The sequence below is a fragment of the Hemibagrus wyckioides genome, linkage group LG28 (genome assembly GCF_019097595.1).
Source record: "Hemibagrus wyckioides isolate EC202008001 linkage group LG28, SWU_Hwy_1.0, whole genome shotgun sequence".
NCBI classification, from domain to species: domain Eukaryota; kingdom Metazoa; phylum Chordata; class Actinopteri; order Siluriformes; family Bagridae; genus Hemibagrus; species Hemibagrus wyckioides.
Window position 1 is genome coordinate 2,504,524 of NC_080737.1, and position 25,000 is coordinate 2,529,523.

At 43.8% G+C, this 25,000-nt stretch overlaps 2 protein-coding genes across 4 annotated transcripts in view; one reads left to right on the plus strand and one right to left on the minus strand.

The window, feature by feature from the left end:
* tenm1 (teneurin transmembrane protein 1) overlaps positions 1 to 19,530 on the plus strand; it is a 199,045-nt gene extending 179,515 nt beyond the window's left edge. For all 3 annotated transcript variants that reach the window (XM_058383180.1, XM_058383181.1, XM_058383182.1), the window contains 17 exons: positions 898 to 1,017; positions 1,137 to 1,398; positions 1,500 to 1,767; positions 2,075 to 2,218; positions 2,300 to 2,549; positions 2,639 to 2,659; positions 2,786 to 3,018; positions 6,427 to 6,578; positions 8,006 to 8,366; positions 8,515 to 9,049; positions 10,070 to 10,239; positions 10,348 to 10,607; positions 11,174 to 11,464; positions 11,807 to 12,197; positions 13,197 to 14,426; positions 14,647 to 14,789; positions 14,882 to 19,530. In XM_058383180.1, coding sequence (XP_058239163.1) covers positions 898 to 1,017; positions 1,137 to 1,398; positions 1,500 to 1,767; positions 2,075 to 2,218; positions 2,300 to 2,549; positions 2,639 to 2,659; positions 2,786 to 3,018; positions 6,427 to 6,578; positions 8,006 to 8,366; positions 8,515 to 9,049; positions 10,070 to 10,239; positions 10,348 to 10,607; positions 11,174 to 11,464; positions 11,807 to 12,197; positions 13,197 to 14,426; positions 14,647 to 14,789; positions 14,882 to 15,637 — 5,587 coding nt within the window. In that variant the 3' untranslated portion in view covers positions 15,638 to 19,530. The remainder of the gene's footprint in view (positions 1 to 897; positions 1,018 to 1,136; positions 1,399 to 1,499; positions 1,768 to 2,074; positions 2,219 to 2,299; positions 2,550 to 2,638; positions 2,660 to 2,785; positions 3,019 to 6,426; positions 6,579 to 8,005; positions 8,367 to 8,514; positions 9,050 to 10,069; positions 10,240 to 10,347; positions 10,608 to 11,173; positions 11,465 to 11,806; positions 12,198 to 13,196; positions 14,427 to 14,646; positions 14,790 to 14,881) is intronic.
* A 341-nt stretch (positions 19,531 to 19,871) lies between these two features.
* Positions 19,872 to 25,000, minus strand: part of sh2d1aa (SH2 domain containing 1A duplicate a) — a 6,447-nt gene continuing 1,318 nt past the window's right edge. Inside the window, exons 2-3 of the mRNA XM_058382509.1 lie at positions 21,528 to 21,591; positions 19,872 to 20,442 (exon numbers count right to left, since the gene is read on the minus strand). Coding sequence (XP_058238492.1) covers positions 20,278 to 20,442; positions 21,528 to 21,591 — 229 coding nt within the window. The 3' untranslated portion in view covers positions 19,872 to 20,277. The remainder of the gene's footprint in view (positions 20,443 to 21,527; positions 21,592 to 25,000) is intronic.

The following is a 25,000-nucleotide window of genomic DNA, read 5'->3' on the forward strand; positions in this document are numbered from 1 at the left end:
ATGTGAGGTAATTTGGATCATTCTTAGGTAAATGTGAGGTAATTTGGGTAATTCTGAGGTAAATGTGAGGTAATTTGGGTATTTCTGAGGTAAATGTGAGGTAATTTGGGTAATTCTGAGGTAAATATGAGGTAATTTGGATAATTCTAATGTAAATGTGAGGTAATTTGGATCATTCTTAGGTAAATGTGAGGTAATTTGGGTAATTCTGAGGTAAATGTGAGGTAATTTGGGTAATTCTGAGGTAAATGTGAGGTAATTTGGGTAATTCTGAGGTAAATGTGAGGTAATTTGGATAATTCTGAGGTAAATGTGAGGTAATTTGGGTGATTCTGTGGTAAATGTGAGGTAATTTGGATAATTCTGAGGTAAATGTGAGGTAATTTGGGTGATTCTGTGGTAAATGTGAGGTAATTTGGATAATTCTGAGGTAAATGTGAGGTAATTTGGGTAATTCTGAGGTAAATGTGAGGTAATTTGGATAATTCTGAGGTAAATGTGAGGTAATTTGGGTGATTCTGTGGTAAATGTGAGGTACTTTGGGTAATTCTAATATAACGTGGGTAATTCTGAGGTCATTCTGAGGTAACTTGGGAAATTGTAAGATAATTCTGAGGTAATTCTGAGCTTTCTGAGCCCATTATTGTGCAGTGTAATTCTGAGGTAAGTCTGAAGTAACTCTGAGGTATTTATGTAGCTGATTTCATTTTAAGGGGTAACTCTGAGGTAATTCTAAGGTAAAGTCTGAAGTAATTATGAAGTTACTATGGAATACTCCTGAGGTAACAGAGATAATTTGGACATGTCTGAGAGGTAATTCTGAGGTAACTCTGAGGTAACACTCGGGTAACTCTGGTGTGATTTTGAAGTGATGGTGTTATTACTGTCTCTTTCCAGCCGTGTGTGTGTGATCAGAGGTCGTGTGTTTGCCCCTGACGGAACTCCACTGGTTGGTGTGAACGTCACGTTTCACCAGAAACCAGAATATGGTTTCACACTCAGTCGACAAGATGGCAGGTAACATGAGCATGAACATGTGCACACACACACACACACACACACACAAACACACACACACACATGTCCAGGTTTGATAAGTGAATGAATGTATGTGAATGTGTGTGTTCTTGTTGCAGTTTTGACCTGATGGCTGTAGGGGGCACATCCGTGACTTTGCTCTTCCAGCGGGTGCCTTTCCTCCCTCAGTCTCATTCGCTTTGGTTGCCATGGAATCGCTTTGTTGTCATAGAGCGGGTGACGATGTCACGTGTTGAGACTCCTCCGCCGACATGTGAACACAAGAACCTGGTTGGCCCGAATCCTGTCGTTCTTCCTGCTCCTCTCACGCAGTTTGCTGGACAGTGTGAGGAACGTGGACCGGTCGTACCTGAGCTGCAGGTACAACTCTAGATACCAACAGCTGGCTTTATGATGTAGTGATGGTTGAGAGCTGACTTCCTGTTTCTCACAGTGTGCTGGTCTCTTCTCTGTCTCTGCAGGTGGTTCAGGAGGACATAGAGATGGCAGGAAGTTTTGTGAAGTTGAGTTATGTGTCGTCCCGTGCCCTGGGTTACCTGTCCGTCCTGCGTGTCCTCCTGACTCCGCCCCTCATCCCGGTGGGGCTGCTGAAGGTCCATGTCTCGGTGTGTGTGGAGGGGACGCTGGTCTCCAAATCGTTCGCCGCCGAACCAAATCTGAGCTACGTCTACAGCTGGAACAAGACAGATGTGTACGGACAGCTGGTCAACGGCCTGACATATGCACTCGGTCAGTGGGTGTGTGTGTGTGTGTGTGTGTGTTTATCTGCCTACTGTGTCTCTACATATGTCTGGTTGATCTATTAGTGTGTCTTTCTTGCTGTGTGTGTGTGTGTGTGTGATTAACCTGTGAGTAATTACAAAGCTCTTCTCACAGTTGGACTTCTACAAACACACACACACACCCACACACACACACACACACACATACACACTGTAGGCTAAGTGGTGATAAGCAGAGAGTTTTAATTAATTCAGCACCTCCCTCTGTTTTATCTGTGTGTGTGTGTGTGTTGTGTGTGTGTGTATGTGTATAGTTTCTGTAGGGTATGAGTACGAGGTATGTCCAGACTTCATCCTGTGGGAGGAGTCTGTGGTGGAGCAACAGGGTGCCGAGCTGATCTCATCACAGCTGGGTGGCTGGACACTCGACAAACATCACGCACTGCATGTGGAGAGCGGTGAGACACACACACACACACACACACACACACACACACTCCAAGACAAACTTTATTTAAACACTCTCTTCCTCATTACAGGAATCCTCTACAAAGGGGACGGGGAAAACGTTTACATTTCCCATCAGCCCCCGCTCATCGCCACGGTGATGGGAACAGGGGCGGTCCGTCCGCTGGCGTGTCCGAACTGTAATGGCCCTGCGGCCAATCAGAAGCTGTTCTCACCGGTGGCGTTAGCATGCGGACCGGATGGGAGCATTTATGTCGGAGATTTCAACTTCATCCGCAGAATCTTACCGAACGGAGTCAGTGTCAATCTGCTCGAGCTCAGGTAGGTCGCCATGGTAACCATTCACTCACTCACACAATCATTTAAATGTATTCCTGTTCATTTGACTTCATTCTCTTTCATTATTGCAGGAATCGAGATCTCAGGCACAGGTAGGTCTCAACACACACACACACACATCCTCAGTCAAACCTGACCTCCTCCAGAAAACCTTCAGAGACAGACCACTCACTAGCTCTCTCTCTCTCTCTCTCTCTCTCTCGCTCTCTCTCTCTCAGTGGAGGTTCTGTCCATCAGTACTACCTGGCGGTGGATCCTGTAAGTGACACACTCTACGTGTCAGACTCAGTGGGTCTGAAGCTGCTGCGTCTGGTCTCTGTGAGTGAGGTGCGTGATGTGGGGCGGAACGCTGAGGTGGTGGCAGGAACCGGAGAGAAGTGTACTCACTTCAGCCTAAAGGAGTGTGGAGACGGAGGCAAAGCTACATACGCCTCACTCACTGCTCCTAAAGGTACACACACACACCCATATATAAATACACACACACACACACAAATATAAATACACACACATAAATACAAACTTGCACACACACAAACATATAAATAGACACAAACACACATAAATACACACACACATGCGTGCACACACACATATAAATACACACACACACAGTAAGACTGCCCTGTGTTTGAGAAATGACAGTGAGGGATATAAAGAGAAAGAGAACAGCTTGTAAGGGAGAGAGAAGGGGGGGGGGGGACAGAGAGAGAGAGACAGAGACAGAGAGACAGAGAGAAGGAGGAGCAAGAGAGAGAGAAGCAGAGAGAGATGATGATGATGGAAACATGGCATTTTTTTGCCAATCAGGTGCTCCGCCCCCCCATCCCACTCCCTTCCTCCATCTTCCTGTCAGTCAAACTGACAGACAGCTGACAGACCGTCACGATTCTGATCTCTCCTTCAGACTCCAGAGAGCAGCGAGAGTGTGTGTGTGTGTGTGTTTGTTAGAAGATAAATGATCACACTTACCTAATTAATCACCTGGACTAACGAGGCTCTGGGTGAGGCTTAAGATTAACGAGGCTGAATCAAATCACACACACACACACACACACACACACACACATTTATAGCAAAACAAAAAGCCTGACATTCAGAATAAAACCTTACAAAACAGACAGATTAACAGACAGAAAATTAATTTATTAAATTTTTTATTAATGAAGTTATTTATTTATTTATTTATTTAATAAATTAATTAAATCATTACATCAGCACATGAGACTTTCTGTGAAATAGTAACTGATTTAATTTGGGGTTAATAATCATCATAATTAATTTAAATAAATAATAAAGAAGCTAAATTTAATTAAATGTAATAAATAAATATTTAATTTAAATCAACAACAGTAAATAATACATAAATAATAAAACAGCTATCTAAATGAAATAATAAAATAACACTATCCTAATTAACATAACAAATAATGAAATAATAAATATGAAAATGTAACAATAAAGAAGTGAATAAATAAATGCAGGAAGAAATAAAGAACTGAATAGAGGTATCAGCTCCGTCTAGCTAAATGAAGTGCTGTAATGAATAACTAGTGAAATCTCATCATGTAATAAACATTCAGTACATCATCTCATTAACATGACTAATTAACTGAAATAAAAAAATGAATTAAAGCTCTGCAATTAAAACAAGTCTCAGTGAAAATATCTGGAATATAGTAACATTTATCTCCTACTTCTTATTACATCAAATAGTCACTGTCTCTCTCTCACTGTCTCTCTCTCTCTCTCTCTCTCTGTTCCTAACCTGTGTGAATAAATCCGAGGACATGACTGCTCTTTTGTTGCTCTTCAAGCTCGAGCTGTTCCCCAGCTGGACATTGCTCCTGACCTCGACGGGTGTGCAGGTCCCCTCCTGGAGTGCCGGGGCGAAGGGGAGATGGACTTTGGATGGTTGTCTGTGAAGCTGGTTTTCAGGGCGTGTGTTGAGATTTTAAATAAATAAGAAAAAACAGAGTGGGAGAGTGGACACCCCATGGAGAAGTGTCTTGGGATTTTATGATGATATTACACCAGTGGAGGGGAAGCACTGTCCCCACCACCGTCCACCAAAATACATTATATTACCAAAAGTTTTTGGACACCCCTCCAAATCATTGATTTCAGGTGTTGTTTTTCAGAGGTTGGGCTCGGCCCCTTAGTTCCAGTGAAAGGAACTCTTAATGGACAATTTCATGCTTCGTGGGAACAGTTTGGGGATGACCATTTAACTCCATATTACATTCATGTGTATGGAAAGGCAGACGTCCCAAAACTTTTGGCAGTAAAGTGTTTACGTGGAATTATCTCTATGACCCCCCACACACACACACACACACACACACATACACACACTATAACACACACACCCCACCCTACAGCTCATCAGCATCACTAATAGTTATTAATGAGAACCCAGTGGACGCTCTGAGGCTGGACGTGACACGTCTCTGAGAGTGACGTGATGTCAAGTCTGATGTGTTGATGGGATTAGTCAAGTGATAATAAACCCAGCAGGAGGGCTTTCCTCCTTAGGAAGTGAGAAGTGAGCGGCGTCCACGTCCGCATCCATGTCTTCCGAGCTTTTCGCTTGTCCACTGTTGTCCTTTTCAGTTTTAAACTCCCTCTCTGGGTTTGTAGGTCAGTCAGTTTCCCTTCCTGACCTTGACGAAATGTAGCGCTGGTTTGTTTCACAAAGGTTTTTTTTATTATTTGGAATTCATGTGAATTAGATGAAGTGTGTATTTGTGTGTGTGTGTGTGTGTGTGTAGTTGGCCTCCACCATTCTCTGCTTTTTATTCCCACATTATATTAATTCCTAATGTGCACATACACACACACACACACACACACTCTGTCGATAAGCTTGTTTACACATATCACGTTATTAGTGCTAATTAGGTGGAATATCACTGACTTAATGAGACTAACGACCTTAATTATTTGTGCTGAAGAACAGATGTAACACCCTCTCCTGCCCTTCACATGGCCAAGAACAATGGAGAGAGATGGAGAGCGAGAGAGAGAGAGAGAGAGAGAGAGAGAGAGAGAGAGTGACAGAGAGACAGAGAGAGAGAGAGAGAGAGAGAGAGAGAGAGAGAGAGAGAGAGAGAGAGAGAGAGAGAGAGACAGAGAGAGAGAGAGAGAGAGAGAGAGAGAGACAGAGAGAGAGAGAGAGAGAGAGAGAGAGAGAGAGAGAGAGTCTTCTGTTTTTCGGACTCATGAAGGGCAAAACACTTGTTCCAATTAAAGATGATCAGACGTTCGATGGTGCTTATCTAGTGTACACACATCTGTCTGTGTGTGTGTGTGTGTGTGTGAGGACAAAACGTCCTCATAATGATAAGAATACATGACAGGTTTGGCTCATCCCCATAGAAAAGGTCCAAAAATATAGAGGAAGTGAAGGAGAATGTTTAGCGTTTGATTGACAGGTTGCATTATCTGACTACAGGAGATCGGTATGAAACTGGTGTGTGTGTGTGTGTGTGTCAGGACATTGCTTGTGTTTGCCAGAGAAAGCTGAAAAATGCCTCTCTCTCTCTCTCTCTCACACACACACACACACACACACACACACGTGTGAGTAATACAGAGAGAGCTGGATGATGATTAGTTGGAGAGCTCAGCTGTCAGATCAGCTCTGCATCTGTTTTGTTGGTTTGAGAATCTGTAAAACATTCACATGCACACACACACACACACACTATATAACTGGAGTATGCAGCGGTTGGAGGAATCATGATATTATAGTGATAGCTCATTTTCACTATCAGATCATGACGGCCTCTGTGCAGATCTGTGCTGCTAAAGTAGACAGGAAGTGATGTCACAGAATGGTTGTGTGTGTGTGTTGCAGGCATCGCTGTGGATAAACGTGGCTCTGTGTTCTTCGTGGACGGCACGGCCGTCCGGAAACTCGAGAATGGCGTCATCACCACGGTGATTGGCTTGAACGCTATCACGGCCACTCAGCCAATCAGCTGTGAAACGTACATGGACATCAATCAGGTAGGGACCACACACACACACACACACACACACACACACACACACAGACTTTACAAATTGCTGATTCTCTATGTTTCAGTTTTTAGCCTGCAGCAACTTCTTACTCTAATACTCTCACTTTCACTCTATTTCTCTCTCTCTCTCTCTCTCTCTCACACACACACACACACACACACACACAGACCGACTGTCCACAGTTCACGTGGTGCGGTAAATGTGTGAGTGAGAATCACACAGTGAGGCGAGAGGCCCGGGAGACGAGCCGCCGCAGGCCATTGGCTGACAGAGAGGGCTCATTTACATAATCTCCGACATGACTGAGATAGTGAGCACTTCATTCTGAATGCTGTCCTGCTCTGAGGGCACAACACACACACACATACACACACACAGATATTTTTGTCCTAAGAGCATCATTTTTCATACTCTGTGAATTTTCCATACACCCGCATATATATATATATATATGTGTGTGTGTGTGTGTGTGTGTGTGTGTGTGTGTAATGGAGTCATTTTTAAATGGACCACTTGTGATTTCAAGCTTCATAAATTATTTCTGCACAGCGCTCCGTCTCTCTTCCTCACTTTATGCCTGTATGGTAGATGTAGTTGTATGCCTGTAGGGCAGGGTTCACTGGGTTTCTGCCTGTAGGGCATTGTGAGCAGTTGTAATGCCTCACTGGGTTGGTTACCTTTAGGCATGAAATGAGTTTTATGACTGTAGGGCAGGTGTAGGGGGTTATTTGCCTTTAGGGCAGGTGTAATGAGTTTTTTGTCTGAAGGGAATGGGTGCGGGCAGTTTTGTGCCTGTAGGGCAGGAGAAAGGAGTTTTATGACTGTGGGGCAGGGGAAAGGAGTTATATGCCTATATGGCAGGTGCAGGAAGTTTTGTGCCTGTAGGGCATGTGTAGGGGGTTTTGTGCCTGTGGGGCAGGAGAATGGAGTTATATGCCTACAGGGCAGGTGCTGGAAGTTTTGTGCCTGTAGGGCATGTGTAATAAGTTTTGTGTCTGTAGGGCAGGAGAAAGGAGTTTTATGCCTGAATGGCAGGTGTAGGGGGTTTTATAACTGTAGGGCAGATGCATGGATGTAATGGGCATTGTGCGCAGTTGTAATGCCTCACTGGATTGGTTACCTTTAGGCATGTAATGTTTTTTTTTTACTGTAGGCAAGGTATAGGTGGTCTTATACCTATAGGACAGGTGTAATGAGTTTTATGTGTAGGAAGTTTTGTGCAGGTTTCCTAAGTTTTTGCCTGTAGTGTAGTAGGGTAGATTTAGCTAGTTTTATGCCTGTAGGGCAAATGAAGGATTTAATGCCTGTAAGGCCTGTGTGTCATGTTTGTTGAGTTGTATGACTGTAGGACAGTTGTTGAGAGTTTGTGACCTATAGGGCACTTTTTAATGTGTGTGTGTGTGTGTCTTCAGGTGCGTCTTGAGCAGCCCACAGACCTGGCGGTGAATCCTCTAGACAATTCCCTCTATGTTCTGGACAGCAATGTGGTTCTGCAGATCACAGAGGCGGGGCTTGTCAGAATGGTTGCTGGCAGACCAGACCACTGTCCAGCCCCAACAGCCTCAGATCCGGTCAGATCAGCCTTACGTTCTGCCCTTGAAAGCGCTAAAGCCATCACCGTGAGTCATCAGGGAACGCTCTACATCAGCCAGACGGACGACAGGAAAGTCAACCGCATCCAGGAAGTGAACACCAACGGAGAGATGTCCGTCATCACCGGGACAATCAGCGAGTGCGACTGTAAGATTGACCCCGACTGTGAGTGCTTCTCAGGTGAGTGTTATGCAGGATTAGTGACTGACACTAGTAGGGCAGGTGTAGTGGAATTTAAGTCTTTAGCGAATGTTATGCCTGTCAGGCTGGTGTACAAATTTTTTCTTTCTCTCTCTCTCTCTCTCTCTCTCTCTCTGTGTGTGTGTAGGTGATGGTGGTTATGCTCGTGATGGGAGGTTGAAGTCTCCCACCTCTCTGGCCGTGTCTCCTAATGGGACCCTGTTCGTGGCCGACGTGGGTAACCTTCGTGTCCGCGCAGTCACCTCGTCCCGCCCTCGCCTCTCTTCCTCATCCTCCTCTTCTTCCAATCGTCTATTTGAAATTCCCTCCGTCTCGCAGCAGGAGCTCTACATTTTTGCGGCTAACGGTTCGCACCTTTACACGCGCTCTCTTGTCACCGGACACTTCCTGTACAACTTCAGCTACACGGGGGCGGGGCTACTCAACTCCATTACGGCTGCTGCCCCCGAGGGAGGAGTGGTCACAGTAAGGCGGGACTCCAACGGTGCGCCACTCTGGTTGGTTGTCCCCGGTGGGCGGGTCTACTGGCTGACCATTAGCAGTGTGGGAACCCTGAGGAGAGTCTCCGCCCTAGCGCATGAGCTGGCTCTGCTCAGTTACCACGGCAACACAGGACTGCTGGCAACCAAGAGTGATGAAAATGCCTGGACCACAGTCTATGAGTGAGGGATCTATCTATCTATCTATCTATCTATCTATCTATCTATCTATCTATCTGTCTATCTATCTATCTATCTATCTATCTATCTATCTATCTATCTATCTATCTATCTATCTATCTATCTATCTATCTATCTGTCTGTCTGTCTGTCTATCTATCTATCTATCTATCTATCTGTCTGTCTGTCTGTCTGTCTGTCTATCCTCTCTCTCTCCTGCTGTCTGCGTCACAGTCGGACTGTTGACTACTTTCCGTTCTGCGTGTCATTTTTTTCTCTTCTCTTTGTGTTTGACTGAATGGAGTCACAGCAAGTGTTTATTGGCTATGTTCTTCTTTGACCGGTTGAGCGTGTGTGTGTGTGTGAGTGTGTGTGTGCCTGTGTGTGTGTGTAAAGTGTTTGCGTGTGCGTTTTCATGGCCAAGGCGAATTCTGCTTCTGAATCCAGTGTGAAAATGTCAGGAGCTCTCTACCTCTCTCTCTCTCCCTTTTGATTGGCTCAGTGACCTTTCGTACACCATTCACACACTCTCACGCACTCTCACACACTTACACACACTCACTGTCTGTCTCTTACACACACACACACACACACGTTGAGGGATTATAGAATTCCTGTGCTCTCTGTGAAGCCACACTGCCCTCTAGCTGTGAAAAATGGAACACACTGTTCAGATCTTTTCTGTATGAAGGATCGAAAGGCAGCTCAGAGCAGTGGGTGTGTCTTCAAGTGGGACAGATGGGCGTTTCTTTTAGTTGACAAATGGGTGTGTCTTTGAGGCAATAACACAGATTCACATGCATTTGAAGGTCAGATTTTTTCCAGAACATATCCTACTCTGTGTGACAGATAATTGGTATATTGGTCAATGCTGTGCAGTCGATTCAAAAAGAAAAAAAGCTCCTTGTTTTTAATTCACTCTGATGATGCATGACGACGCTTTGGGCGAGTAAACACTTGCCACTGAGATAAATTGCTTTAAATGTAATGTTGTTTTCTCAGGACTTTCGTTTCCTCACACAGGTACGACATTGACGGTCACCTGGTCAACGTGACCTTGCCGACAGGAGAGGTCAGCGGTTACCATGGCACTATGGAGAAGTCGGTCAGGGTGGAGTGCACTTCAAACCGAGGGCACTTTGTGACCATCACCAACCACTCGGAGGACAGCACGGCGTACACTCTACGACAAGGTGTGTGTCAGATCAGGGGCCGCGTCTTGACTGGATCATTCTTCAGTATACTACAAATAACCTGTTTTTTTCCCTTGATGCTCCACAACCCTCTGTCTCACTCTGTAGGTCACGCGACGAGTGTGTACCGCATAAGTGGAGACGGCTCTCTGTCCGCGACGTACTCCAGCGGAATGGACGTCACCCTGAGCACAGAGCCCAACATGGGGGCGGGGCCATTGCCGGGGCTGTTGCCAGGGGCGATCCACCCCACTGTGGGCAGGTGCAACATCACGCTGCCGGGAGAACAGAGCTCGAGTCTCATCGAGTGGAGGCAGAGACGAGAGCAGAGCCGAGGGAACTACAGCGCGTATGAACGCAGGCTGCGGGTAACACACACACACAATGTAACTTGGTATACATGGTCACACAGCGAACACAAACTGATGTATGTATGTAAGTAATTTTTTTTTAATGAAATTAAATTATTTTGTTATATTTATATTGAGCTACAATTTACAGAAATGTGTTGACAACAAATTGTACATTATTTGTTTAGTCAGATATCTAACCAAAACTATACTGAGGTTTCAGTATTACAGAATCAAAATGGTTGCTTTAGTGAATCCTGATCTGACTTTAGTGAATCGGTATTTGAATCATCTCTGAATCGGTATATGTATCCTCTTTGAATCGGTATATGAATCATCTCTGTATTGGCATATGAATCCTTTCTGAATCGGTATATGAATCATATCTGAATCAGTATATGAATCATCTCTGAATCAGTATATGAATCATCTCTGAATCAGTATACAAATCATCTCTGAATCAGGATTATATATATCATCTCTGAATGTTATTAAAGAATAAATCCTTACATTATTGCAGGTGACATGTTTTGAGACAGATGTGAGACAGATGTGTAACTTGTCCTCCTCTCTGTCTGTTTCAGGCTCACAATAGGAACGTTCTCTCTATCGACTACAACCAGGCGACTCGTGTGGGGAAGATTTACGACGATCACCGCAAGTTCACGCTGCGTGTCCAGTACGACGAGCTCGGCCTGCCGGTGCTCTGGACTCCCAGCAAATACAGCGAGGTGAAAGTGAGCTACACTTCCACGGGGCTCGTCTCCGTCATCCAGAGAGGGAACTGGAGTGAGCGCAGGGACTACGACAACGGCAGGCTGGTCAGCCGCACCTGGGCTAACGGCAACACCTGGAGCTACACCTTCATGGACAAGGTCAGTGTTTATATATCCTCATATTTATCATGATATCATCTTATCACAGTCTCAGATAAAAAAAATAACTCTTAATGGCCTTAGCTAACCTTTGTGCAAACGTTACGATTGGATATAAATATAAACGGTCCTGACTCTAGGGATGTAGGTCTGATGATGGGTGTCATTTTTAATACCCAGTTTAAACAATTCGGTTTTAAAGACTCAATAAAAAGTTGTAGCTAACATTATCTAGCTTGCTAGCATGCATTAAGATCCAACACAACCTTTACCCTACAGTTATTACCATTAATCAGAACTAAAAAAGTGACCTATGAGATATTTTTTTTTTATGGCTCTCAGTCCATCCAGCTGTTGCTCCAGAGTCAGCGTCGCTACACGTTCGAGTTCGATCAGATGGACCACCTCCTCTCTGTCACTCTGCCCAGCATGGTGAAACACGGCCTGCAGACCGCGCTCTCCATCGGCTACTACCGCAACACCTACACGCCTCCCGATGGCCCCACCCACTCCGTGGTTCAGGACCACGCCCACGACGGACGCCTCCTGCAGACGCTGTATCTCGGCTCGGGCAGGCGCGTCGTGTACCGATACGGCCGAGCGGTGCGCCTCAGCGAGGTCCTTTACGACTCCACGGTCGTTAGCTTCACCTACGACGAGGCCTCGGGGGCTTTAAAGACCATCCACCTGATGCAGGAAGGCTTCGTGTGTACGATACGATACAGGCAGATGGGTGAGCACTAACCGTTCATCTAACGCACACAGCGTTTTTTGGAATAACGGTGTTAAATGTTAAATCTTCAATTGTGAAAGCTAACGTCCAATCGTATATTTATTCATAGCTAAAATATTAACTCCATTTCATCTAGATGGTAATATTCCTCCAAGCTAATAACTAATATATCCATCTTTCATGCTAGCTGCTGGTTAGCACTTTTTCAGTAAATGAAGTGATTTATGACGCGTCGCAATTTTACATAAAATGATCACAATATGTGGAGAAAAAAATCAGCTAATGAGAACAGGAAGGTTCCAGAAAATTCCACAAATCACTCCTGCTAGCCGGAGCTGCTAGCGTCTGTTTATATTAGCCACATTAGCATTTTGAGGGTGTAATATTCCTTTATGCTGCACGTTGCTTCATATTTACTGCGTCTCTGAGACGAGCGCTGATTTAAGAGCCACATAACTTTTCATTAGCGTGTAAAAGAGAAAATCTGTTCCTGGATCTGCGGCTCTGTGCTGACATTAGCAACATCAGCAAGCGGCAAAGCGACAGATGATAAATCATCAAAATGGCTAATGTGCCTAATCATTTCTTAATTTTTTGCTTTTTATGCAAATTTGTGTTTGCATTAGTAATACACGGCACCGAACGCTGGCAAAAAATCAACATTTTCACTTTGCTGAGGCGGGCAAATTGTTGTACAAATAATTCCTCAAATCATCCATGCTAGCTGCTGATACCTGCCTGGAGATTTGGTTGACTGTTAGCCACGTTAGCATTTTTTGGATGTAATATTCCTGCTTCCAGGCAAAGATGCGACACATCTTTATATTACTTTATCATGTATAAAGCATTGTCTGTTTTTAGCATGCAAAAGCTAAACGCTAATCTCTTAAGCTAACATTAGCAATGTGATCAGTCTGTCCAGATAAATTCTTAGACAGCAACCTGTCCTGCATCTCAGCTAACGCAGAGCAACCTTCTGCTCTGTTCTTCTTTTTTCAGGCCCATTGGTGGGACGGCAGATCTACCGCTTTAGTGAGGAGGGTTTGGTGAACGCACGCTTCGACTACAGCTACAACAACTTCCGTGTCACTAGCATGCAGGCTATGATCAATGAGACGCCGCTGCCCATTGACCTGTACCGCTACGTGGACGTGTCAGGACGCATTGAGCAGTTTGGTAAGTTCAGCGTGATTAGCTACGATCTGAACCAAGTGATAACCACACACGCCATGAAGCACACCAAGATCTACAACGGTAACGGACAGCTCACCGAGGTCCAGTACGAGATCCTAAAGTCTATCGCCTTCTGGATGACGCTGCAGTACGACGGAGCGGGACGCGTCAGTGCATGTGACGTCCGCGTGGGCGTCGACGCTAATGTTACACGCCATGCTTACCGCTACGATCCAGACAGTCAGCTGGCATCGGTTTCAGTGGATGACCGTCCCATGTGGCGCTACGGCTACGACCTGAATGGAAACATCAACCTGCTGAGTCACGGTGACGTTAACGTTAATGGACGGCTAACACCCATACGCTACGATCTCAGAGATCGCATCACGCGCCTCGGAGATGTCCAGTACCGCGTAGACGAAGATGGGTTCCTACGCTCACGTGGCAATCTCGTGTTCCATTACAGCGCTAACGGCCACCTGCAGGGGGCACTAGATCGCCAAACAGGCCGGCGCGTTTCGTATCGATACGATGGACTCGGAAGACGTGTTTTTACCCAAACTAGCGACGGGACACGGATTCAGTTCTTCTATGCCGATCTGACAGAACCGACTCGCGTCACGCATCTTTATGACCACAGCGCTTCCGAGATCACATCGCTCTACTATGACCTCCAGGGTCACCTGATTGCTATGGAGATGAGCAGCGGTGAGGAGTTTTACGTGGCGTGTGACGTGGCGGGAACGCCGCTCGCCATCTTTAGCAGCCGAGGCACTGTAGTCAAAGAGATCCGCTACACGCCATACGGAGACATCTACCTCGACTCCAACCCAGCCTTCACGCTGCCCTTCGGGTTCCATGGAGGACTTTACGACCCCCTTACCCGGCTCGTCCGCATCGGTCGCCGCGACTACGACACAGTGGCGGGCAGATGGACCACGCCCAATCACGACCTGTGGGCAGAGATGAGTGAAGATCCCAAGCCCTTCAATCTGTACACCTTTAAGAACAACAATCCGCTAGGCAACGTCCAGGATGTCACCAAATTCACAACAGGTGAGAGGTGAAAGGGGCTGGTCCCTGTTTCACAGTAGCCTTTAGTCATTAGAAGTTATTCTGGTTGCCATGGTTTCCATTTTAGTGCCTAGACTGTTAATGAACTAAATGACCAACCCTTTGATAATCACTGTTTTAGAAGCACTGGTTTGAGAGTTATGTTTTATCTGTGAAATCATATCGATGTGTGTCATGGACGTGTGTGTGTGTGTGTGTGCAGATGTTAGCAGCTGGCTGCAGCTGTTTGGCTTCCAGCTCCATAACGTTGTTCCTGGCTTTCCCACGCTGCCTGTAGAAAAAACACAACATACATATGAGATGATGAACACACAGGCACGGACACACAGCTGGGAACCGAGCAAGGTCTAATGGGAAATATACAAAATATGCACATGATCTGGAGTTGTATAATGTAGGTGATGTATTGAATCTGCTCTGTCTGTCGCTGTGTCCAGGTCGTCCTCGGGGTTCAGTGCGAGCTTCAGAAGCGTCTTCAGAGCTTCATCTCGTTGGACCGCCTCCCCATGAGCTCCGGAAACGGGAAGCCGGGAAGCAGGCATACGCTCCGCCCACGCTTCTCTGCCCTCTCCTCCATCTTTGGTAAAGGAGTGAAGTTTGCTATCCATGAAGGTGTAGTTGCAACAGAAATAGTGGGAGTGGCTAGCGAGGACGGTCGTCGCGTGGCCTCACTCCTAAAAGGTGCTGTCTACTTGAGTGACCTCCACTTCACTGTCGCCGGACGTGACACGCACTACTTCTGCAAGGCCAGCTCACTGGAGGCAGACCTCGCCGTGGTCGGAGTGGGGGGTGGAGCCAGAGTGCTGGAGAACGGCGTCAACGTGTCGGTTTCACAAATGAGCGCAGTGATGGGCGGAGAAACACGGCGATTTGCCGAAATCGTCCTCCAGCAGGGGGCGCTGAGTCTGCACGTGCGTTATGGAGCGACGCCGGACGAGGAACGAGTGCGAGTGATCGAGTCCGCACGGGCCAGGGCCGTGCGGGGGGCGTGGCTAATGGAGCAGAGACGGGTGCGAGACGGAGAAGGTGGAGTCAAAGCGTGGACGGAGAAAGAGAAGGAGGAGCTTCTTAGCGAGGGTCGTGTCACGGGTTACGACGGATTTTACATTCTGCCTGTGGAACAGCATCCGGAACTGGCCGATAGTCCGTTTAATGTACAGCTGATTAGACAGACTGATGCCGGGCGTAGGTAACACACACACACACACACACACACACACACGCTCGCACACGGAAACACACACACAAACACACACCAGTTCTCAGCTTACTCTCCAGGATGTTGCCAAGACAAAACCATGAAAGACTTCTCTGACTCTGGAATGTGATAAATGATGATGTATCATTGCGTTATTTAAGGAAGTGCCCTGTTTGCAAGCTTTACATTTATTCTTTTTGTGTTAATGTTTTAATTGTGACGCAAAAAGCCTTCTGTTTCAACCCGAAAGGCCTCTGCTTTCGTTATTCTCTGTGGTAAAAAAAAAAAAAAAAAAAAGACAAGAAATGGCCCTTGTGAATATATTCGGAATATCCCGCAGTCTTTTTACAGAAAACCCTCCGGCGCGTGACGAGTGCTACTTTACACACAAACGAGCTCCGGGGACAAAACGCTGCTCCGTCTTTGCAGAAATAAAAACAGACATTAAAATGGACAGAGGACTAAAACTTCGAACTTGCGATTTGGAAAACCTGAGGATATTCTCCACCGAAAATGTTATCCTTCAGCTTTCTTGGACTCGGACACTTGTATGTCTGGAGCCTCTGGATGGACACCTCGGACTGGAAACGTCACATATCACTCGGCCGGCATTCTCTCACTCCTGTGGCCTTCTAGAAGCTCCTGTTTGAGGCATTCTGCCGTCTCCTGCTTCAGCAGTGTTCCAGAATCATGTACTTAAACGCCATTCTGGAATCTACTGTTCAAAAAGGAATTACGGAATCGGCCTGCTTGCATCGGAATCCAGGATGATTTTTGTTTTTTTGTTTGTTTTTTTTAAATTAAGGAGTCTGTTGTTTAAATTGCATTCATTTTTTGTTTTGTTTTGCTTTTGTTTTTTTTAAACTTTATTCCACAAGTTTTTTTGTTTAAGTGGCATTCCGGAGTCTGCTCTTTAAAAGGCATTCCAAAATCATGTTATTTTTCATTTTGGATTATTATTCCGTCTCAGTGGAACTCCAAAATCATTTTTAATGCTAGTCTGAAAGCGTCCGCTTAGGTGGCTTTCCAAAACAATCAACTTTACTAGCGTTCCGGAGCCTTCAGTTCAAATGGCGTTCGGGAAGTTATCTATTTAACCGACGCATCCAGGAATTTCTCTAACATCCCATTCCGGATCTATGTTGCTTAAATTGAAAAAGGAATCCCGGCGTGTTCTCTTAATAATGTCCTTCCGTAATTTCCTGTTAAGTGGCATTCTGGGAATCTTTGCTTAAATGGCATTTCAACGTATTCTGTTAAAATAAGACGCAGGAATCTCCTGCTTGGTTGGCAGTAAATGGAATTTGAAATCTTTCTGTTTAAAAGGAATTTCAGAACATCCTTCCTGAATGGGAATTCTGGAATCTCTTGTTTAAACTGTTTTCCATGACTCATGTTTAAAACTGCGTTTCTGGAACCTTGCCTTTAAAGGGGAATTTCTGGGATCGTCTACTTAAATGGCATTCTGGAATCTGTTTTTTGTTCTTTTTGGGACGTCATGCCGGAATCTTTAGTTTAAATGGCATGCTGAGTGTGTTTCCTGACTCTGATCGTGTGCCTAATCCGCCTAAACCGTCTTGCGCTTTTCCACCACAAAAAGAACCGGATCTCAGCCGGCAAACTCGCTTCGGTTCCGACGACAACAAAAACCGTGGGACTTTAAGTTGCGGAACCAGTGACATCACAGGCTAGGGGGAGGGGTCATTTTGCTGCCATGACAATAGTTCAGCTCACCTCGTCGGCGGGACCGGACTCAGAAACAAGCAGAGAGGAACGCTCTGGAGATTATTTTTGGGAAAAGTCACAGCGTGGAATTAGCAGCAAGGTCCATGGAAGGAACGCTCGACGATAAACTGAACACGACTGAATATTTCACCATCGTTGCTATCGCTAACAAGACTTCGTATGAGCAGCTATACGTTAAAGAATAAAACCAATCACGTGTTGACGTTGTCTATCTCTGTGCTGTGTATAGAAGCTGAATGCTCAGATGGTAAAATGTGTTCTCTAATCCCGAAGTAAAGCAAGATATCAAGCTAAACTACCGCGTGACCTTTCGCAGGTGTTCTTATTTTTACCACTGATTTTTGTAGCCGCTTCATGTTATACATTTGTTCTGAAACTAGTTGAAATACAGACTGCTTCTTGAAAAGGTAACATGGAGTTTACATCATGTACATGGGTGAAAAGGGGACAAAAACGCACACATATGTTTCATTGGGAAAATGAGTAAAAAAGGCACTAAGTACAGTTTAAAAGAATGATACGCGAGGGCTGGCCCAAATAATTACAATACCCCAGAATTTGTTCATGTTTCTTCATGGTTTCTCTGTTCGACTTTGGAACCTTCCTCGTCCCTAATTGAGCGCACTGGTTATGTTATTAAAACCATGATTTCTCTTAAGGATTTAACTAAACATAAGAGTTAGCGCTCATGTGACCTAAACCATGCTAGTTTATAACTATTGCTCAGAGAGATCCTCAAAAATATCAACATTTGTGCTTAAATGTAAAAGAAAGTCCAGGGATCATTTCCAGGGGCTGGAGCGGTACGTACAAGCTGCTACTGAAACGACACGACTCTTAGACTGTAGGCTGGTTTTTAAGGACCCAGAAAGCAAACAGACGATTTGTAGATATTTCTTCATTATAACCTTGGCTTAATTCAGGACTGTGGCTTCATTACTGACCCTCTGACTGTACACAGGATGATAAAAGATTGTTGCATGGTCACTATAGTAAACTACTGATACGTCATGGCCGCTCCAGGATATATCGTGAACTACATGGACCAAAAATGCAAAAATGTGTAATTGTTTCAAATATTCTTGACAATTTAAAAGAACTGAACATGGTGTTCGGGCCAGCCCGAAATCTTAGAGGTGCAAATAAACCAGACATAAAATCAGAAAGAATTCCAATGGCTGAAATGTTTCCATTGTGTGAAGTCTCCACCAGGGGGCACTGCGGCATCTCAGGCTAGACTCACATCGGGTTTCTCAGAAGTAATGAAATGAAACAGATCGGTGAGAGAAACCCGGTGAGCTGGATTGCTGTGATAAATTGCGACACCTTTCCAGATTACAATCTGACCACGTGTTTGCCGCTGCGTGTTTTTTTCCTGGTCTCAGAGAAACGGACGCCAATTAGTGAAATCAAACCGTCGGCAGAAGAGGAAGAGTTTTCGCTGAAATCGTCCTGAGTGAAATAGTTTTCTTTTTGTTACATAGAGAGCAAAGTGTGGAACAATGTGTGCCTTCTTTAAGCGGCACAGGGAAACAAGAGCAACAACAACGTCTCACACACACACACACACACACAGTGTTTGAGTGCTAGCTGAACAGAAGAACAGCACTTGTGCCTCTGCTACAGAAGCGGTCCCTGTAAAATATCTACCTGTTTGCTTTCAGGAGTCGATTCTTATGGATCTGGATCGTAAAATTTCTTTTTGAATCATTTCTCTAAACGTTCAGATTGCTAGCGCAGACGGCGAGGTTAAACGGCGCGCAGGAATTCTGTCGGTAAACAAAAGCAACAATTGTCCATTTACAGATGCCAGATATTTTATTCCGGATCAGTCTGATACCAAAGTGTGACCTCAATTTGCTGAAATTATTAACAGTAGCGACGTGCCGAGCGAGCCAATCGGGCGATACACGCGGTCATATTGTTCACATGCTGTATAATATCTGCAAAGGAATGCTTTGAAAATGTTATCTCCATCCTTCTGAGTGTAAACTATACACATGATTTGAAAATGGAATCGTTTCAGTGTTTTTAAGGGACGTGAGCGTTCCAAAACATCGCTTTGTTTTTAAACTAGCGGAGAAATTCATATTTAAACACTTCGGGACTTTTTGATAAATTAAATAAATATATGACATTTCACTCTGTTCAGCTTGTGTATTTCTTTTGAAAATTTCTGAAAACCATTTTGTTTTTGTTTTTGTTTTTTTCAGGTCATAAAGTTAGACATGTTTGGGTTCCAAAATGATTTTTGTAGCTGGATATTTAGGGGGGGGGGGAAATAAAATTATGCTTCAAAAGGCTTCATTTATTTTTGTCTTTACTCCAATCAGAATGGATTTTTGTTCTGTTCCAGCTCCACATCCATATCCACAATGAAATATGCTCTATAAAGATAATTAATGAAACACAAAAAAATTGTTTGTAATTTTATTATCATTTTATTATCATTTTATCACATGCACTGATTTTTATATACAGTTTAGCAAAAAAAAAAAAATCGTGGATTTATTTAAAAACACTATTTACAGGTATTGTTGAAAATAAAAACATCCAGGAATAAATGAATCAGATTCTGAATTTAAGGTCTTTGAGACGATGTTCCATCTTAGAATTGTAAATAAAATTTTAAAAAAATATGAATAAATACTTAAAGGTTTTTAGCTGCCAAAAAAAAGTGTAAATATTTCTGTCACTAATTGACTTATTTTTTTATTTTATATTATGTAAATTACTGAAATTAAATGTTTCAGAAATCTGCCCAGAGATTCTCTCATGCAGCATGCCGTTCTCCTGACTAAAAGAACTCAAACAGAAATCGGGATACAACACTAACCAAATGAAAGGAATGTTTAGAGTCAGGACATGGTGGGTTTCTGTGGTTATGTGTTAAAGGGGGATGGGTTTGCGTGGCAGTGGAGGAGGTTTGCATTTAGCTTGAGGATGCTTTACAGGAAAACGCAACGGCATGACGATGCCCTGGTCCGGGTCCTTGAACACGTTCAGGAGATTTTGGACATTTCGGAAGAGTCGCTCTTTTACCCCGGGAGCTGTCTGTTCAAAACAGAGCACAGATGTAAGCTTTTCTGTTATTGATATTTCTTTATTTATAGACTATATTGCCAAAAGTATTGGGACACCCCTCCAGATCATTGAGTTCAGGTGTTGTTTTTCAGGGGTTGGGCTTGGCTCCTTAGTTCCAGTAAAGGGAACTCTTAATGCTTCAGCTTCATACCAAGACATTTTGGACAATTTCCTGCTCTTTGTGGGAACAGTTTGGGGATGACCCCTTCCTGTTCCAACATGACTGCACACCAGTGACCAAAGCAAGGTCCATAAAGACATGGATGAGGGAGTTTGGTGTGGAGGAACTTGACTGGCCTGCACAGAGTCCTGACCTCAACCCCATAGAACACCTTTGGGATGAATTAGAGCGGACACTGAGAGCCAGACCTTCTCGTCCAACATCAGTGCCTGACCTTACAAATGGGCTTCTAGAGGAATAGTCAAACATGGAAAGGCAGACATCCCAAAACTTTTGGCAGTATAGTGTATTAGTAAATTATAAATAAAACATAAACTTCCCAGAAACTGTGTATTTTTAAATGAACTAGGATCATTTTGAAAATGGAAGTAAGTTATAGGATATGTAACAGGAATAGAAGTAATATAAGTTATAAGATAATAAGTATTATGTAATATGATATAATAAATATATAAGAATGCTAGATATTTTGAATTATTGTATCATTTTCATTTACGTGACTGACAATGAATTTGTAATTTATAGCCCCACAGGGACGTTATTAACAGTGCAAAGAGAACAAAGTGGACAGTTAACGGTCATGTGATCTCCACCCACACATGTACTTTCACGGGTTCTGAAACTGAGGCAGGTTTCAGAAGTAAATCTTTCCTCCCACACACACACACAGTCCATAAAGATCTATAAATGGCCTTAATGTTAATTAGATTTATGCACTCTTTGAAATAAAAAGTTTTCAGTGCTAGATTTAACACTTTAAAGAAACCGAAGAACCCTTAACGACCCTGCAGTTGAGCAAACTTATAGCACAAAAAAAAACGTCAACGATGTGAAATCTTGTTAGACGACTCCATCAAGCCCTTTTATCCCGTACCTCAGCTTTCCACACGTTACCTTCGACCTGGAAGAGCCTGTAGGTGAACACATACCGATCAAATCTGCAGAGGAAAAACAAAATAGCTTGCACATGTGTACATAAATAATAGAAAGGCATGAAGGAGAAGTCATCAGTTTCAGTAGCATAATTTGTACAGTAGCAGTTTCATAAAATAGCAGAATAAGCTGTTCGTGTGTTTTTAACCAAATCACTTCACATCAGATTTCCTTTACTACTAAACGATGTGCTGAGTTGTACCTGCTCTAATACACACAACCTGGCTCAGGAGTCTTTAGATAAGTACTGAATGTTCGAGCAAGCACAAATAACAAGAAAATATGCAGGAAAGGTTGATCTCTGTGACCAGATCTGGGATCCGCTGGTTTAGATTAGTGGCAGTGCTTGCCCTATCCCCTCAAGGGAAATTGTATTTTGGCATAACCCATCTGGACGGAAGCTGGGGTCAGAGCGGCAGGTCAGTTGTTAAAGAAATTGACAGTTCAGGATATTGCTTAAGGGCCCTACAGAGGCAGCTTGGCAGCACTGGGATTAGCCTTACAGTCAGTGGTTCAGAACCTTAGCAATTGTGCTACTTACACCCAAATCCCTGTACACATCCGATGACTGTCAGGAAGTCTCTGTTGTTCCTCAAGTAAGTCACGGAATCCTTAACTAATTGCTGAGTTCTGCTCTTGGACAGGATTCTGCCTTAAATATAAGCTTCTATTAAATTAATTAGTATAAATCTGTAAGATATTTGGATCTGAGCGTTGCAGGACATTTGCTTGTATTCCAATCGTATAAAACACAGTCCTGGACCTCCGGTCTTGGTGACCACATGCTCTACATCTTTTTGTGTGATTCCTAATCCAAGACTCCCATGGTCAGTTCATGATAGGCCTGGTGATTGGTGCCGGAGTATTTAGATACGATCTGTCACAGAAGGGGGAATAACAAACCCTGCAAGGGAATGGAAAATCCATGACCAGGGTTGGGAAACATAAGGTTAGGAGAGAAGAGCAAGCTCTGTGGTTACATTTCAGAGCTAATTAGCAAAAGATTTTTAAATACCCCCAAAGGAGGAATCTGTGTTTTGGCATCACTCAACTGGAAGGAAGGAAGTGGGAGTCGGATTGCAGGGTCTGTTCTACAGTGGTCTTGGAGGACGTGACAAATCCAAAGAGATGCTAAAGGACCTAGCATTGAGATTTGAGCTCTCAACCTTGCAGTCAGTGGTTCACAACCACAAACATCAAGCTACCACTGACTACATCCAGGTTCAACTCATATAACTGCCCCCAAAAGACACTGTTGCCCCTTAACAGCTTGCTCAGTTCTGTTCTTGGACTGGACTCTGTACTCTTTCGATCAAAAGATTAACAGTGTTGTGTCTAAACTTCCTGAGGGCAGTTAGCTTCTTTGGTGTAGTCCATTACAAGTAACAAATCTTTTATAGGCCACTTTGAGGAGCAGGAACTCCAGCCATTTGCTTTTCTTAAATCAAACTGAAGTAAAAAAAAAATACAGTACCAGACCCATCTGAGCAGGACTTTTTGAGAACAGATTACAAATATTATGGACTATTCACTCCAGAGATTTGCTGTAATTATGTAGGCAGGAGCAGCTGAGCTCAAGTATGAAATCAATCGATGTCTAAATATTTGGCCTCAAAAACATTATTGAATTGTGCCCCAAAAAGCCGTGTTGAATGAGATGTGCTACAGCACAAAGCACCATAAAACTCTGGGACCAGGGGTTAGGACCTGTAGAGTAAATCACACTGATGAAGAACATTGATCAAACATTGAGTTAGCCAACAGAATTCTGACATTTAAGACTGGATCGAAGTGAAAGTTTTAAAAGCCTAAAGTGACCAGATGTCAGTTTCAGAAGTTTGGAAAATGTCACATGAGAATTTGTTGGTCAGATTCAGTAGTAAAGAACTTGAAAAGTCAGCATCAGGTCTTTAACAACTTTTGCTTTCAGTAGACGTGTTTTGCTGAGTTACCGTTTCCTGGAAATCAGGTTCCATTACCAAGTGGTGAAAAATGAGCTGAAGCTAAATTTCGATTAATAAATGCAGTGTAGCTTTGATACAGCTTACAAAAAAGACACAAAACTAACACAAGCTGAAAAAACAACTAAGTAATAATGTAATAATATAAAACCAATGATAATTTATTATAATTAAACTTTATGGTTAAAATACACAGAGTATTGCTAAGCAGTTTCAAGTGGTTAAGGCTCTGGGTCACTGACCAAGCTGAGCAAGCCAAGCTGCCCCACCAAGCTGAGCAAGGCCCCCACCATACCCTGCTCCAGAGGTGCTGCATCATGGCTGACCCTGATCTTTGACAACAACCCCCAAGGATGGGATATGAGAAGAAAGAATTTCACTGTGCAGTAATGTACAGTATGTGTGACAAATAAAGATGACGCTCTTTGTTGTAACTAGCCACGTTTTACTAGCCAATTCTAGCCAGGTTTACAAGCCACTTGTAGTCCATTTTATTAGACATTTCAAGCTAATTTCTTTTTAAGCAGTTTCCCTGAAAAAGATTAGCCATTTTAGCTAAAGTTTTAACCACATTTTAGCTGATTTTTACATAACTTATTTTTTAATTTCACTTCAATTTAATTGTGTAGAGCTGGACATTGTCTCAAAGCAGCTTTACAAAAGAAATTTTTTTAAGCTTTATTAAGCCATTTTCTTTTCCAAATTTAGCAATCAGTTTTACAAGCTATTTTAGCTGTTGAAGTTCTTGTTCGCAATTCTTAGCAATTATTTAAAGTTCTATAATAATAGATGTTTTTTTTTAAAATCATATTCCTAGCAGCGGCGGCAGTGGTAGTGGCGGTGGTGATGATGATGTCGGTGGTGATGATGTCGGTGGTGGTGATGATGTCGGTGGTGATGATGATGTCGGTGGTGGTGATGATGTCGGTGGTGATGATGATGTCGGTGGTGGTGATGATGTCGGTGGTGATGATGTCGGTGGTGGTGATGATGTCGGTGGTGGTGATGATGTTGGTGGTGGTGATGATGTCGGTGGTGATGATGATGTCGGTGGTGGTGATGATGTCGGTGGTGATGATGATGTCGGTGGTGGTGATGATGTCGGTGGTGATGATGTCGGTGGTGGTGATGATGTCGGTGGTGGTGATGATGTTGGTGGTGGTGATGATGTCGGTGGTGATGATGATGTCGGTGGTGGTGATGATGTCGGTGGTGATGATGTAGCTGGTGTGGTGGATTGTCAGGGAGTTTGATTTAACAGCATTTTTGCTTCTAAGAAGATAAATTTAGAGTGTATAACTGATGTAATTTTAGGGCATGGCCACAGAGGAAAGTGTGAATCATGACCCTGAGTTTATTTAAAGATCTCTGTATAATAATACTGAGAAAGGAAACGAACCCATTTCTCTGTGGTTTTCTTAATAATACATTTGCAAATGAAATTCGAAATAAA